Source organism: Uranotaenia lowii, chromosome 3 (genome assembly GCF_029784155.1).
Source record: "Uranotaenia lowii strain MFRU-FL chromosome 3, ASM2978415v1, whole genome shotgun sequence".
NCBI classification, from domain to species: domain Eukaryota; kingdom Metazoa; phylum Arthropoda; class Insecta; order Diptera; family Culicidae; genus Uranotaenia; species Uranotaenia lowii.
The window spans coordinates 164868481-164885072 of NC_073693.1; the positions used below are offsets into that span (position 1 = coordinate 164868481).

General features: G+C 33.4%; 1 protein-coding gene across 9 annotated transcripts in view; it reads right to left on the reverse strand.

The window, feature by feature from the left end:
• LOC129750710 (tetraspanin-18) overlaps positions 1-16592 on the reverse strand; it is a 222641-nt gene that overhangs the window by 2455 nt on the left and 203594 nt on the right. For all 9 annotated transcript variants that reach the window (XM_055745717.1, XM_055745716.1, XM_055745719.1 and 6 more), the window contains one exon: positions 10583-10711. In XM_055745717.1, coding sequence (XP_055601692.1) covers positions 10583-10711 — 129 coding nt within the window. The remainder of the gene's footprint in view (positions 1-10582; positions 10712-16592) is intronic.

Here is a 16592-nt window from a genome sequence, read left to right on the forward strand (position 1 = left end):
TCTTTTTTTTCTATTCCTACCGTTGACAAGTGAAGACGACAGTTCTTTATTTGTTAAGATTGAAGATTTGACCCTGTCTAGAAGTATAAGTTCCATTATAGTTAGTAAATCATTTATCTGAAAGAAGGTAGTTTTGAAGTAATTGGCATTTTGCGTATTTTATCAACACACATCTTTACAAATGTTTCCACTTTAACACGAAAGTGGCATAGATGGATGATTTTGTAACCTTTAATTTTCATGGCTTTTTTAATGTTTTTTCTTTGTTTATGAAGTTTTATTTTTGGTTAAAAAGTTGTGTAAGAGAGTAAATTAGAATGAAATATTAAAATTAATTTTCATGATCTTCTTCTTCTGATTGTTCTAAATCAAGCATGTAGTTTGCATCGGCAACAAAGGGAAAATGTGGTCTTGGTTTAGATTTTCTTAGGATTGTTATAAGAGGGTCCAAAAATTCGAGCATCCGATGCATAAGGTCGATGTTTGTTGCTTACCTTGAAAATTTTCGTGTGTGATGTTCTCTAAAATTTCGATTATCCTTTCTCCTAGACTCTTGAGCGTCTTCGGATAATTGCCCAATGGGTATTGAAAAGTGTTTCACGATTCGAGCTCTATAAAATAAAATTTAATCTTAACAAATAAAGAACTGTCGTCTTCACTTGTCAACGGTAGGAATAGAAAAAAAAGAAGATTTCATCCTTCCTTTTGCTAAACAGCAAGAGATTGCCAGGGTGGCCTAACAAAAACTTCAAAACTACCATCTTTCAGATAAATGATTGTAGTATTAAAACCTGATACATACAAATGAATTTATATGTTCATTAAAGCTTAAGAATGTGCCTTTCAAATACATATAGTTTTGTTTTCATAAATTTGCAACTTTTAGAGATAGTGATCATTGAAAATATGCAATTTTAAATCGTAATTATACAAACAGTACCATTTAACGTCAAGATAGAAACTTGACACCTTCAATGAAGTTGTGTTCTTTTACAATTGTTACAACTCTCTCATATATAGTAAGACTCGAAAGTCACTTTGAAAAAAGTTAAACGAAAATTTCGTTGTTTGAGGTTAGTTTTTAGAAAAATGTCTATAAATCTGTTGTTTTAAAAGATAGAGCTTCAAAGTCTTTTACAAAGTTTTTTAAAATTGTATTTTCTACATCTTTTTGAACACGTCATTTTGATTGGCCGACAAATTCAAAAAAAAAAAATTCACTTTTAGGTGGATCGATCAGAAAAAAAATAATGGAAAAATATGCGCAATTAAAAATAATGAAACATTGTAGAACATGTCATTAAGCTATTTTGACATCTAAGGCATCAAAAAGCCCATGATCACGTTTTTCGAGTTTTAAACCACTGTGCAGCGAGGTAAGGTGGTCCATGTCAATGTTGCTCAAAAATACACTCACGTATGGCTTCTAATGATGTTTTTCTTAATTTTTATTGTAACAAACAAGGATTTTCATCATTTATTACATGAAAAGTTAATTAAAACGACTTTAGCTCTTAGAAACAGCAGGATTAATGAAATCAACATGAAACTTGTTATTATTTAACTACAGCTTATCGTTTTTCCATTCGTATGCACTTTCGGAAGACTATAAATATTTTGTAGTGTTTTACTAACATCTCACAAATTTTAACTAAAATCATTCATATCAAAATTGGGACAGAATGCCCATAAGACCACAAACTTTGAATGCTCATAACTTTTGAAAAAAAAACCGAATATCAAAACAAAATGCCATTCTTTTTATTTGCTGACTCCCAAATTACGATAACAATGAATAATTCAAATAAATTTCGTCCTTGTTCGAGTTAAAACTGTGCACCAATATTCGACTCGAAAAAGATATCCGCCGTCATGTTTGCTGCGATATCAGTCAAGAAAATTAATATCGTTGCCTACCTGAAGGCGTTTTACCTATAAGGTTGTAGCAAAGTGCATTTTGAAAAGCGAAATTTTCGATAACTTTAGCAATAATAAAGAAGAAAAGAAGAAAAAAATTTAAATCTAATATATTTCTATGGATTTTTTTTTTTAAACTTAAGCTCCACCATATGAAAGCTAATATTAAAAGCTATCATTTGAACTATTCAAAATTTGTACACACTTAATTGATCTATGATAAAAATGAGTAAATAATTATTTTTTTTCAAAAGTCAAAAACTTTAAAGCCTTGCCAAAAAAAAAATCCCCGCATTTCCCCATACTCTTTTCACTGTAAAGATCTAGTTTAAAATCTTAAAAATACAATGAAAGATATTCCAGGCACCTTGAAGCACCGTTTTTTGAGTTATAATCAAATAATGCTGAAAATATCATGCAAATGGGTAATTTTTACCCATTAATGAGTATAAATTCAACAAAGTTGATGTTGGTTTGTAAAAAAAATTGGTTTCTTATGATTGATCAATCATTTCACACATTTTTCTCTTGAGTTTCATGAAATATCTTGATGATATTTATCATTTAATGATCAATTAGTCCAAAACCCGGTTTTCAAAAGAAATTAAAAGTAGGGTCAAAAATAACACCAAACATCCTACTTTAAAAGTTGTTTTTACAAAATTTTTGTATTAATTTATTTTAAGTTAGTTAAAATAGTTGTGTTTCATACAAAATTTTCAAAAAATATAAAATTGTCCAAAACACTTAATCATACTTTTTGCCGCCTCATCGTATGGAACTGCCCCATAGTGTATATGGTGCGTTCTGTCCACTTGTTTTGGCGTTCAACCCCGCTTTTTGTTTTCTGGCTGCTTAACTGGTGCGTCTTGTACAGTTTTCCCCTAATCAAATTACCTATTGAAAAAAAACCTTTACGTTTTGGGGATCGAGCCCCAGCCTTGGAGTTGACAATCGAATACGTTACCTATTTAGATGTTGTTATAGCTGAAACTAAAACTCGAAGTGGCGATATGGATTTTGTAGCATAGCTGTAGCCGTAACCGCCCAATCCGTTTGAGTACTTTGCTGTACTTTTGTGTCCATTGTGTGTCCTTTTGATTCCTATTATGTATTATTTCTCGACTCTTATAATCACCTGAATGTATGCTCTGATCACAATCCCAAAGGTCTCTTTTTTTTTTTTTTTGTTTTTTTGTTTTTGATAGGAGTTTAACCCATTTAGGTCATTCTTCCTCATCCAAAGGTCTCTTTCGAAAAATGACTTCTTATGGAATATCAAAAAACGTAAAATATTTATCTTTATAAACTAGTGGTGAGAAACCTTTTGAAGCAACGAATGGGGAAGCTTCCTACATGAACCATATCTATGAAAATATACTTTCTTTTAGTAACAATCTCCGGAGACCTGATTGGACATAACTTCAGACGCCGCACGAGATTGCGAACGGAGATATAGTGCTTTTTTAACCCTTAATTTCCCTATTTATTTTGTAAACAGTCCAGAAAAACACTGATTTACACTAATTTTTTTAAACATGAATAGGCCTATTTGTGTGATTTTTACGAGGAATCAAAGAAGGCTGTTTGAGCCACCTCACGCTTCGTTAAATGAAATTATGGCTGATTTTACCCTATATTTTTCAACTAATTATGAAAAAGGAAATTCGGACTTAAAAATTTTGAACTAACTGAAACCAATATAGTGTGATTTTTTTTTCGTGAAATCGAATAAACGCTGTTTGAGCCACCGTTCCGGAAAACGCAGTTATGACTGATTTACACTCAATTCCCCTACATTTCTCAATTTATTCAGTACAAAGCATGTTCGGACTTAAAATTTTTAAATCAAACTAGACCTATCTTGAAAAGAATCAAATGAACGCTGTTCGAGCCACCACACGAAAAAGAAACTGGAATTTTTTGCCGCTTTACCCTCATTCGAACAAGCTTTTTTCTGAACTATACAAAAAATGTTGGAAAATTTAGGGTAAAGCGGCCTTGATTCCATTTTCCGAGGCGTGCGGAGGCTCTAAAAGCCTTCATTTGACTCTTTAGGAAAAAGGAAAAGATAGGTTTCGTTCGATTTAAAAACGTTTTATTCCGAACATGTTTTTTCTGAATAAATTGAAATTTTTTGAAAATTTATTTTCGGCATATCGGTGAAAATTTATATTCTTGAAGAAAGAATAGCAGAATTGAAAATTGATATAGATAGATAGAAACGTTAGGAGAAAGTATACGTGTTCAACACATGTAAACTTCCGACCAACCAAATTTCATTGTATAGGTTAAGGTAGTGCCACCTCTATCCCGGTCCTATTTACTTCTCCTAAATAATGAAATGTTGCGTGGTAAAGTTTGGTGTACGTTAATAAATTTTCCTCGAAAAAATGCTCTTTCGCTCTTTCCAACATCTGTCATCTTTCTCCTTACTTTTCTATCCATCTATATCAATTTTAAATTCTGATATTTTTTCTTCAAAAATAGAAATTTTTCACCGATATGTCGAAAATAAATTTACAAAAATCAATTAACGGTGGTTAACTTATATTAAAAACTAGCTGATCCCATACAAACTCCGTTTCGCTTTCAACTTGGAATATGTCATGAACAGTTTGTATAAAAGTCAACTGCCAAGCATTTTCCAGATGTACTTCTTAATTCATTGTTAAGTAATAATTTCAAAAATATTGGACGATCACTTTTTCTATCGTTTGCTATTAAATTTAAAATCAGGATTCAATTGGCCGTGACAAAAAACCCCTTCTATAAATTTCAACTCGATCGTTGCATAACAACGCAATTATTGCCAAAAAGTTAAACCTCTTTCGGTTGCCTCATATACATACAATCTTTGATATTTGAAATCGATTGCCCTTCTCTCAAAACTCCCGTGTGCAAATTTTCAAAGCAATCCATTGCATAATAACGTCAATTTAGCTCAAAACAGTGAAAAGTTTATTAATATGGACGACTCTTTTCGACGACCCCTGGCAAAACATTTGACATCTGAAATCGATTGCCCGTCCCCGAAAACTACCTTGTGCAAATTTTCATCCCAATCCAGATGTCAAATAACGACGGTATTATTAAAATTTTGAAAGGTGTAGATACTCTAGATTTCGACAGGAGCTAGTTTTCGACAAATTTTTAATAAAAGGCTTATCTTTCTATTTGGTGGATCAAGCTATCTATGTTCATATTTTTCTATTTTTGCTCTCCCACTTAAGTATATGTTGAATAGAAAAAATCTTCTAAATAAGTAATTGAATAGTAGTAAATCAATAATTTAAAAGTAACATTCTAAATCACCTGTGAAATTCAATGCCATCGACCAAATAAGAATGATTTTGAATCACGAAAAAACTCACCTTTTATTCGATAAAAAGCAACATAAATGGTATCAATGGATGGATAAGGTTCTGAAATCCATATTTTCGGTAATTTATTTTAATTTTTTGCTGGCATTTAATGAAATTTCAACTGTTTTCTGAGCTGTCCAAAACTAGCGCTGAAAATTCACCTAATTATCTATTTTTCGACACCCATAATTTGGGCATGTTTATACTGTTTCCATGGTGTAAAAAACGCCGTGAAGTAGACAAGCAATTCCAATACGCAAATATTCATATTCCTGAGCTAACAAAGGAGGTGGAAATATGCTTGTCGAAAACTAAAACTTTTTGTGTCGAAAAATAAAATTGAATGTCAAAAATTAGATCATCGAGAGGTTTTAGTAAAAGGACAATACAAACGTTGTTTCAAAACTTTCGATCAATAAAAAGGGTAGAGAATGAAGAAAAAAGTTCGATTCAGATAACCTATCATATTTGAAATGGAAAACTTAAGTCAAATAATTTATTTACATGGTTTTTCTGACAAAACAAGCAAAAACTGTCGAAATCTAGGTATTTTACCCTAATATAGAAGACCCCCTTTGTCGGCCTCTTACACCGAATTTATTACCGAATATAAGATAAGTCTCGTTTAGTTCAAAATTTTCAAGTCCGTACATGGTTATTCTGAGCTATTTGAAAAAATGTAGGGGAATTGAAGGTAAATCACTCATAACTCAATTTTCCGACAAAGAGGAGCCACTCCCAACAATGAGTAAAGTTAAGGATGCCATTCGTCAGCTGAATAGCAACAAATTTCATCCATTAAAACATTAATTTTTATGCTTTCAGCTAGTAGATTTTTTACCCCTAAATGTATGAAGTACCTTTATGGGCCTTAGGCATTTTCTTTAAAAACAGGTTTTGACAGAAAAAATGAAAAATGAATTTCATTCTAAAAAACAGAATTTACTGAAATTGGTGTTTTGTGTATTATGAATCCACAAATATATCAAAAACTATAAATTTTAAAACCTTTTCGTTTGATTTTCATTAAAAACAAAGTTTGTTGCAACTTATCCCTTTTCTAAGTAGGGTGAAAATCGTATGTTTTTAAAAATTTTAAAATACCATCATGTCACCATCTACCGCCCAGTTAAGCGGTTTTTCAACTTCAAACATGTGCAATAAAAAAACGACGGCAGATTTTTATTCGCTTTCTTTTCCAATACATCTCAAAACTGCTCTACTTTAAATAAAAAATTTAGTGGAATGCGAAAAATGTACGCTTTTAAAAATAATTAACTAAACGTTGAGGTGTTCAACTGGCCCTATTACCGCCCCACTCGACTTTTTCGAGTATCGATAATGTTTTCTTAAGGAAAAACTATCTTACAACACGGAAACTGTTCTTTTTAATATTGTCCATGTAACGAGCTGTCAAAACCATATTTTGGATCTTGAGAGAATACATTTTGTGAAATCTTACCCGCAAATTTTGTACAAATTTTAACAAAGTGCGTTGACTAACAAAATGATGATTCCCGGCAAACAGCCTCAAGTAATCGGTTACTTTCAGCGATAAAACATCATTTTCTAACGTAATCAAACTAAATGCTTCTTACAATTTACACTTTTGATACAGACTGTTTGTGTGAAGTTCCTAAATTGTGTTTGAAGAACATTTTTTTCTATTTTTTTGCTGTAAAACGGGTTGTAAATTGTGGCTGTTATTTTCAAGTGCTGTGTTTAAGGGTTGTTTATAGTAAAAAGGTGGAGTTTCGACGAAAAATTTGTATTTGGTGTGTTTTTGCTCGAAATGGGTGAGCGAGGACTAAAAAAAGCAGATGCTACGAGAACGAGACTATAGATGGTTTTCCAGAAGTGGAGCAATGCGCTAAGGACACCGGATGCTAAGATAAGTTAAATCGTTTCCTTTTTAACTTGTTTGTTTAGATTTTTCTTAAATTAAATTTAGAAAAAAAAAAAACATTTTTAAAATTTGAAGCTGAACTTTTGACAGCGTCATAACAGAATGCGAAATATTTCATGTAATGAAATATTTCACTTTCGATTATAGCACTGAGCACACTGACTGGACACTCGATTTAGATTTTTGGCTGCTCGAAAAATTAACGAGCAATGTCGATACCAGAGGCGCTTCGATCGATGTTGTAGCCCGGCTGGAAAATGAAACCAGACATTTGATAAATATCGATCAATTCAGACTACTGGAACTGGCTGAACAGGTTGGAGTCCATGCTATTGTGCCAAATTTTTATGCTCGAATTGCTGCTGCGCAATGTCGGCGGTAGGAGGCTTTTAGACAAAATTTGAACGAAATTTTATTCGAAGTGTCATGTCAGTGTGATCAGTGATTATAGTATGAAAAATAACTGGATGTTATAAAACCTTGCATGCAAGTATGAAACCGAAAAATGCTTGCGGAGCTTTTACATGTTCGAAATTAAGCATATATTTAGGCGTTTATTTCAAGCAGCAAGATATAAGTTCGTATGATCAAATTGCGTCGTTCGAACCAAAAATAGTTTTTTTTTGAATTTGATTATTTGTATAAATTATTATGGATTTATTCTGATTTACAGAATAAGGCGGGGTAGATTCTAATGTTTCTAAATTTTTAAACGACATTTCGAAGTCAATCCAATTTGAAACGCTTAGTGTTCTCATATTCAAGCATCGTTATTAATTCCAAAAAAATTTAGGGGAAAGTAATTTTTTACATAAGGATGTAAAACGAAATGAAAATATAAAGAATAAGAACACAATAAGTAAACTTTAAAAATACTTACGGAAGATTAATTCATAAATCAAAATTGCGTTTTTTTTACAATCAACTCACAGCACCTTTCTTAAAGTTTCGCTTGTTTACTACAATAATATGAAGTCAACCAGTTGTTATTGCAAAACAGTACAAATTTTAAATAGATAATATATAAAGCATTGACACCTCGAAGCGGGAAAATAAACAGAGAAATGAATCCGATACTCAGTATTGATTCGACACTTTATATCAACATATTTAATTTTTATATTATATCATCGTAACAACTTCAAAATCGAATAACGTTGCTTTACTATTCACGATCTATTTTGTACAACAAACCGTGATGATTTAACAGAATAAGGTTCAACAAATGTTAACCTACAATATTATTCATGAATAATACTTTAAAATTTGATTAATAATTTCATAACATTTTTGAAAATTATCACGATTCAATGTTTTACCGTCAAAAGAAAAACAAATGTTTGTTCCAAGTTCAAATATGTCTAAAAGAGATTAAGTTATCTAAAGAAGATTTTTACTCAAGCATTAAAAAGCATGAAACAAACTACGGTATTTGTAAAACTCAAGAACTTGGAAATTTCAACAAAATGAATAATTTATTTTACATATTTAAAATTGCGCTATATCTGTTTTTTTTTTTCAAACAAGTACATATATCAAAATAATGAGGCCGAGTTTAGAAAAGCATTAAGGAATCTACAAAACGGCTGTTTTGAATTATCAAGCGATAGAGCAAAATGAAAATAATATCAAAGGTCGCTATAAACAATTGTTGTATTTGATTGATTGACACCAATTTAATTGATATGTAATGTTAAAAACTTAATAAGAATAATTTAGCCGTTTTGCAAGTTCGTTGATGTTATAGGAACCAGTTTGAGGAAAATGAGCTAGTTTTAACCAGGCCTTATTATCGCTAAGTTCTTTTTGGTTGAACTCTTGCACTGTTCAAGTGCTATTGAAAAAGAACTATCATCATTGATTCTTCTTGTCAATAGGCCTCATAGACAGAATCAGGAGTTTCAATAGGAAACGACTAGGAGCACAGAAGGTGTAGGGAAACCCAAGGTCGTACCATTTTCCAAAATGGATCCTGATCTATACCCTCCCGTTACTAACATAACCCTTTCCTTTGATACTTGAATATAGATTCGCAGACGTACAGACGGTTTCCATAGATGGTGATACATGCGTACCTCTGTTTTTGATTACTTTAAAATAAATTTTTAAGATACACGAAGATAAGGGGTTGTAAGTTGAACCAAAAGAGTATCTTACTAACATTCCTTCCTCTGTACTTCATTGACTACTAGGACGTGGCCGGCGCCGTTATTGATCTTTTTTAAAGGGAGAGCATGAGTTTTGTGCACTGAGAATGTACTGTTAATCCTAAACACCATTCTGTTGGACTTTGCACAAAATTGATGGCCTCGATCAATCACGGAGTAGCAACCATTGGCGATGTGGAACTTGTTCCGCTTAGCCACGCAAGCGATCATGAAATTCGAAATGCGTTTGGATGAATGAATATAATATAATGTTTTATTTTTATAGAAATCATGAAAAATTATCGTATTTTGAAAACTGTAATTGAAGCATTTCGGATTTAATGATTTAAGGTGGATATGAGTAGTCAAACAAGCTAAGCTAAGCTTAGCTTACAATTTACACTTTTGATACAATACATGCGTTAAAAACAAAGAAATTGTGCGTGACCGGTAATTAGGAACCCACACTTTTATTTATACACCAATTACCGCCCATCACTAAACGCTTCAAAAAACAACAACTATTGGAAAAATCGAAAATTTTCCGATGCAAATTTATTCTGCAAAAATCAAACTATCGTTTCAAATCGATTGTAGGACAAATAGGTACTATTTAGTAAACAAAACCCCTTTTTTCCCTAGGAGCACAGTTATGCTTAGTTCGCTAACAGGCGTCGAATTCAATAATTTGACCGGAAACGAAAAACCAAATATTTTATTTCTGGCTATAGTTAGCATAATTAAGTGATGAGTTTTTCAGTGAAATGGTCGAACAATGATGCAGACACAGAACACAGGTCTAATTTTTGGAGAAAAAATTCCAGTTTTTTCGAAATACACACAAAAGGGTGATTTTGGGCGGTAAATGGTGTCTGGGCGGTGAATGGTGACTTGATGGTAACTGGTGAAACCATTATTTTTTCTGACTGCGTCAATTTAATGTCACATCAACGTTAAAACTTTTGATGTACATGCGTTATGATTCTGTGGACATTAAGTTTTTAGAAACCATTGAAGTTAAAAAAATATTACATGTTGCCCCAGTTGACTGTATGTAGGCCTACTACCTAATGTTATAAAAGTTTTCTTTAGGTTTCATATTTTAGCAACAGTTGCTCATTTCGCCATCCTGTTATCCCATAACAAAAAAGTTTGAATAGATCAGATCCAAAATAAAGTCAGATGTTATCGGTTCCTAAATCACCTGACGTACTCTGTGAATGAAAACGACACTAGCAAATACTTACGGTTGTGAGCAGACATTGACTCTCCCGGATGGCCCCGCAATAGCCGAGGAAGCTGAGGAAGAACATGATGGCCCCGATCGCTATCAGACAGTACGCCAACTGTTCTATCACTGCCGGCTGAGTAAAGTGCTGTTGGTGAGATATAGAAAAGTATTTTAGAATGGTTTTCTAAGTGGAGGAACATAAACTTCAGGTAATGGTGAGAAAGATTGTTGAGATCTGTTGTTATGTTTTTTTTTTCTAATAGATGATAGTTCAATTTAATATTTGGGTAGCAAATTTTCAACGATGTGTTTCTATCATTAACTTCTTCTAAAGCATTCTAGATCCAAACACTGTAGTCACGTGTTAACAACCGATTTGCAAAACCACCAAACTTCAACCACGCGATATTTCTTAATAGGTAGGTGATGCACATTAAAATGCAAATCTCACCCCATGGCGTTGATGATCACATCGCGCCGTCCAAATTGGGGGGCGTTAGAACTCTTTCCCTGTACAACTTGCACATCGAGACAAAGCTGCTTTGATATTGGCCCACGCTGCTGTTCTTGGAATTTTAAATAGATCGTTAGACAAAAAGTAAAAGACAATCGATTCATACGAGTGGCGTAATCCGGCGATGTAGGTAGGTCTGTGTACGAGTGACAGAAATGGGTAGGTTTCGTAATAAATCTTATAAAGAATTTTCCGCTGCAATGTGCCCAATGAGTGATCAATTTTTTTAGGTATAGGCAGAGCCGGATTAAGCCATCGGGGGGCCCGGGGCAATTTTTCTCGGGGGGCCCCTATGATTCGATTTTTTTGCAAATGCTATCTCAGAGAATACATAACATTTTAACCGTATGAAAGAACTGGAGATGAGTTCAGTACAATGTATTCGAATAGCCATGTTGTCTGCATAAAAGATAGTTTCTGGTATCTTCAAATAAAAATTGTTAATTAATCACGTGTAAACATTGCGGAAGAGTTTAGAAATTTCTCAAAAACGAAAACTTTGATTTGAGCTGCAAAATGCAAAATTTAATTTTCATTTTTTTTAAATATCCTTAAAACCGAAGAAGAGTATGCTGCGGCCGTGGAAAATGGTTGTGAAGTTTTTCGCTGCGAATTTTCATCCCGGAAAAATATTCATTTTCAATAAATTAATTGTTATTTGTGCTGAAAAATTGTTCAGAAGTTGGAAGCTTTGAATTTGCATAGTATATATTCTTGTTTGGTAGACGTTCTACATGCCTAATTTATTGCCAAAATTGGTGGATGATGTTTAGTGGCCGATGTAATATCTGGAGCCGGTGCCGAAGCTGAAAGGAAATATACTTCAACTCAAGATACTTCCTGAGAATCCTTCTTCAGATCAAAATTTCGAAGAAGACCCGGATTACATCACAATTTCGATGAAGCTGAAGTCGGAATCTTTGACCAATTGGTTGAAGATACTATAAGGCTCCATCATTGCATACATTCAGATGATACTTTGAAGAGGAAGGAAGAATGCGCTGAATTCGGTGAGATTGTTTAATTTATAGGAATTTGTTGAACATATCATTATTATTGTATTAACAAATCCTACTTGCCTTGTAGGAACCCCCATATCTAAAACCTTCCCCATTCCTTTCTGAAACAGCTTTATGGGTCGTATGAGTTCTCTGCACCTAAAGAGTTTATTTCGCTGTTTCAGAACTTTCCCATCATGATTACATTGACTTGCCACGGTGTGCATAATAGTACCTCACTGAAAATCAAAGCGGCACTTGAAATAAGTATTGAATCCAGGTACTCATTTTGGCATCTCGTGTTGGCTCTTATTAACAGTTATTCTTATGTATCAGCCAATGCAAGGTGTGTGTAGTCACCCTTTGCTATGCTATGCTATTTTTTAAAATATCCTTAACACCAAATTAAATTCTCTGATTTAGAAAAAATGACCAGACATATATTTTAAATGATTTTATTTCATCATTGATTGTCTGGTTTGTGCATTATTGAAAGATATTCACCAAATGACAATTGGGAAGTATCATGGAGATTTGAAACATGCACGCTCTTTTTTTTTAACTCAAAATTAAGTAGTTTTGGTTCAAAACAGCACTTCGGTGGCTTCCCTCAACTTTGAGTTCGACTGGGCAATAGCAAAACTAAGTTCCGATAGGCATACTCAATACTAAGTTCGGCAGCCGAACTCGAATTTATCCTTTTTTTTCGAGGGTAGCTGATTTTCAGGGAATTGAATGATGATTAAAATTCGTTGTACCCGGATGTTGATGTTCCGGTGCATTGCATTGCAATAACAGAGCGGTGGAAAGTTTTGACATTCCCGGTCAAAGAAAACTTCTGGATGTTACTTCCCACGGGAAGTAAACAACATCCGAAAGTTTCCGGACATTCCAAGCCGCTCACCATATGATGACAATGACGGACAGAATTTTACGCTGACACGGTGAACATGCATTTCATTATGAAGTTCCTTCATAGTCTTCCGGTAATTGTTCCGGAACGACATAATTTTGCGACGTGTTCGTTGGTTGCTGTTTCGGTTCGGACTGAACTCGCTAAGTGTTTTCAGTCTAACAAAGAGAGTTCAATTTTTAGTTCATAAGGTCGAACTCAGCTTTGATCCCTCGCCGAAGGAAAAAAAGGGATCAATTTTGAGTTCGCAGTTCGAACTCCGTTTTGATCCATCGCAAGGAGGAAAAAAGGGTACTTAACTTTAAGTTCATAGAATCGAACTATGTTTTGAACCTCGGTCATACTTAATTTTGAGTTAAAAAAAAAAGAGCGTGTGGAATACAAAATTAACTAAATGATTAATTTCACATTCCATAGAGATACAGAAGTTGAGAAGTTGAAGAATTTAAAACTAAAAATCAGGTTATATTCAGAACCACAATTTAGTGTCTCAAATCTAAATCATAAATTAAAATCAAGTTTTGAGGAACAAAATATGAATTAAATAAAAAAAGAGATTACACAAAGTTACAATCACAGCCAAAGCAGGAATTGCACCAAATATGAATTACAATTTTATATCTTTGAAACCCAAAAAAAAAACCTTTTCATCCCAGTTTATGAGTATAATTCTCATCAGATAAAAAAAATTGTAATCAAATTATTCTGATTGTGACAAAAGTTTCATTCGATGCCCTCACATCCAAAGGGGTATAAGTGTAGAAATAATCGATTGAAAAAAAAATCAGAATACAGATTAAACACAGAATGAGTTTAGTACCTTAAACAAAGATCCCGAGTTCTAAAAATTCAGAAAAAACTATGAAACTGAACTTTAGTAAGTGAAGAAACAACGTAAGGCTTGAAAATCTCAATGAATTGAATTTGGAAAAATGTACGATTAAAAACATGAAGATATTCATGTTAAGAGAGTCATTCAATGATATTAGCAACTGAACTATGAGATCGTTTTTATTATAATTATAAAATGATCATTTGGAAAATGATATGCTGTATTCAGGATATTTACTATTGTCAAATCTGTTAAAAATGTTTCCATACGAATTTCAAGTCTTAGACAGAAATTGGGATTGTACTGTCGATTGGTCCAATTTAAGCAACTACAGTTCTCTTTTTAAATTTTATTTAAAAAAAAATAGGTAGGGAAAAGGGTTTAGAATTAAAAAAACAACGTAAATTTCAATAGTAATGATTGAAAAGTGAAAAGTCATAAAAATACCCGGTATCAACCCGGACACTGCCCGCGTAAAATTCTGAAGTGATTATCATAAAGCTTCTCTGTTATCTCTTAGCACTGTGAGCCAGTTTTGACGAAATTAGCTGCTATTTAGTGCAGTAATCGTTTCTTGAAAGTTAACGTAATAATAAACAATTTTATTGTGCAAGACGTTTATATGTAATAAAAATGTGGACATATTTTTCTTTATTTTAACTTTTCTGTACAGAATATCCTGACTGACATGTTTGGATGGAAAAAAATTAAAGCACAGATAAACAGACATGACACTCTGGGCAAATTTTCATCGATTCTTCGCAAAGCTTTGAAAGAGCTAGGCAATGTCGCCACCAGATGGCAATGCATGAAATATAAAAGAAATCAAAGTAGCCACCTTTATGACTAATCATCTCCATGGTGTTAACTTTGATCAAAATATTATAATAAACAAACACCCGTAGACTGCGGTAACGTTCGTTTAAAGAGGAAGTTTCGATTAACGCATTCGGTTCCGGTTCCGGTTAGGACTTCCTGTTCATTGGCGCTGTCATCAAGTGTACAAAGTGGAAGACAAAATCGAACAATCTTTTTATAATATTTGGGTTCAAGAAACGGAATTTGTTGATACAACGACTACCGCTTCTTGGAGATAAGGCTGCAGCACGCTGCAGTTTCTGTACTTTCTGAGCCCGAGAGGAACGACGGAATACCCAAAAATCATGAATTAAGGAATTAATTTGAATTGTTGCCGGAGACGCCCATCGAGTGTTTGGAGTGTGAACAGTGTTATTCGGTCTCCCGAATCACGTCTTCCATTTAGATTTATTGTAGTTGCGATCGAAAAAAAAAATGTTTAAAAATATATACTTTTTGTGGCCCGTATGCTTATTTGTGTGATCAGCCAAATTTTCGACATTGTACAAGCTATTTCTCTTTCCTTAACAATGGAATTTAGATCATAATGTTCATAAAGTTAGCAAGCTTCTCTACATTCTTCTCCTAAGTTCTAGCAAGCTTCTCTACGTAGAGGAACAAATGACTTAACAAATATTTAGTACAATATTTCGTCACAAAAAAAAAAAAACAAGAAGAGAATTTAAAACGAAGTGAAATGAATGTCTAAAATATACTGTGATTCTGTTAAACGAGCTTCCGCATATTGTTCTGCATAACAGATAACAAATGAAAAAATCAGGATTTTCAGGACCCCGTGGGGATGTCTACAAAAACTAAGTTTAATTAGCAAGACTCAGAACTTACAATTTATAGGACGAAAACAAGTCATATTTATTCCACCGAATAATCTACAGATTATTATCCAATCATGCTGCTATATTTAAGTCCTGGAAACCATCCTACAAATAAACTAGTTTCTTCTTCCGCTTTTCCTCTTCTTGTTTTGATTGATTAAGTCTTCTTGAACGTTGTTTTTCGAACCTTACACGTGAATTCAATTTTTCGTCTTGCGCACCAGGAACATCATACAGTTCGAATGTTTTGAATAAACTTGAAATGGGAAGTTTATCTTTAAAAATAATGGCAATTGATGGCACCGAGATGAACTCTGGAATATTGAGCACCGTAAACACCTTACGCTTACATCCGATGTGAACATTTTTATAACCATCTCTCTGCTTGTGATTAAGCAGAAAGTACAGAAACTGCAGCGTGCTGCAGCCTTACCTCCAAGAAGCGGTAGTCGCTGTAACAACAAATTCCGTTTCTTGAACCCAAATATTATAAAAAGATAGTTCGATTTTGTCTTCCACTTTGTACACTTGATGACAGCGCCAATGAACAGGAAGTCCTAACCGGAACCGGAACCGAATGCGTGAATCGAAACTTCCTCTTTAAACGAACGTTACCGCAGTCTACGGGTGTTTGTTTATTATAATATTTGATCAAAGTTAACACCATGGAGATGATTAGTCGTAAAAGTGGCTACCTTGATTTCTTTAATATTTCATGCATTGCCATCTGGTGGCGACATTGCCTAGCTCTTTCAAAGCTTTGCGAAGATTGAAAACCGAGTGTCCCGTCTGTTTGTCTGTGATTAAAGTTTGAGATGTTTGTCTCATATTCTTCCTAATTTATGTCGATTAATTTAGGAATTCAGTTTACAATATTTTTGGTCAGATTTAGGGATGAAATTTTGAATTTCAATACCAATATTTTGATATTTTCAGCCCACAAAACTCGGGAGAACTCTTTCTCTACTTACTCTAGGGGGCCCCCTTATGGAAGAAAAAAAACAATTCAAGATATTATTTCACTGGGGCCTCTTTAGTTGTTTTATTTCAAGTTTTCATTCCAAATTTCTAGCCT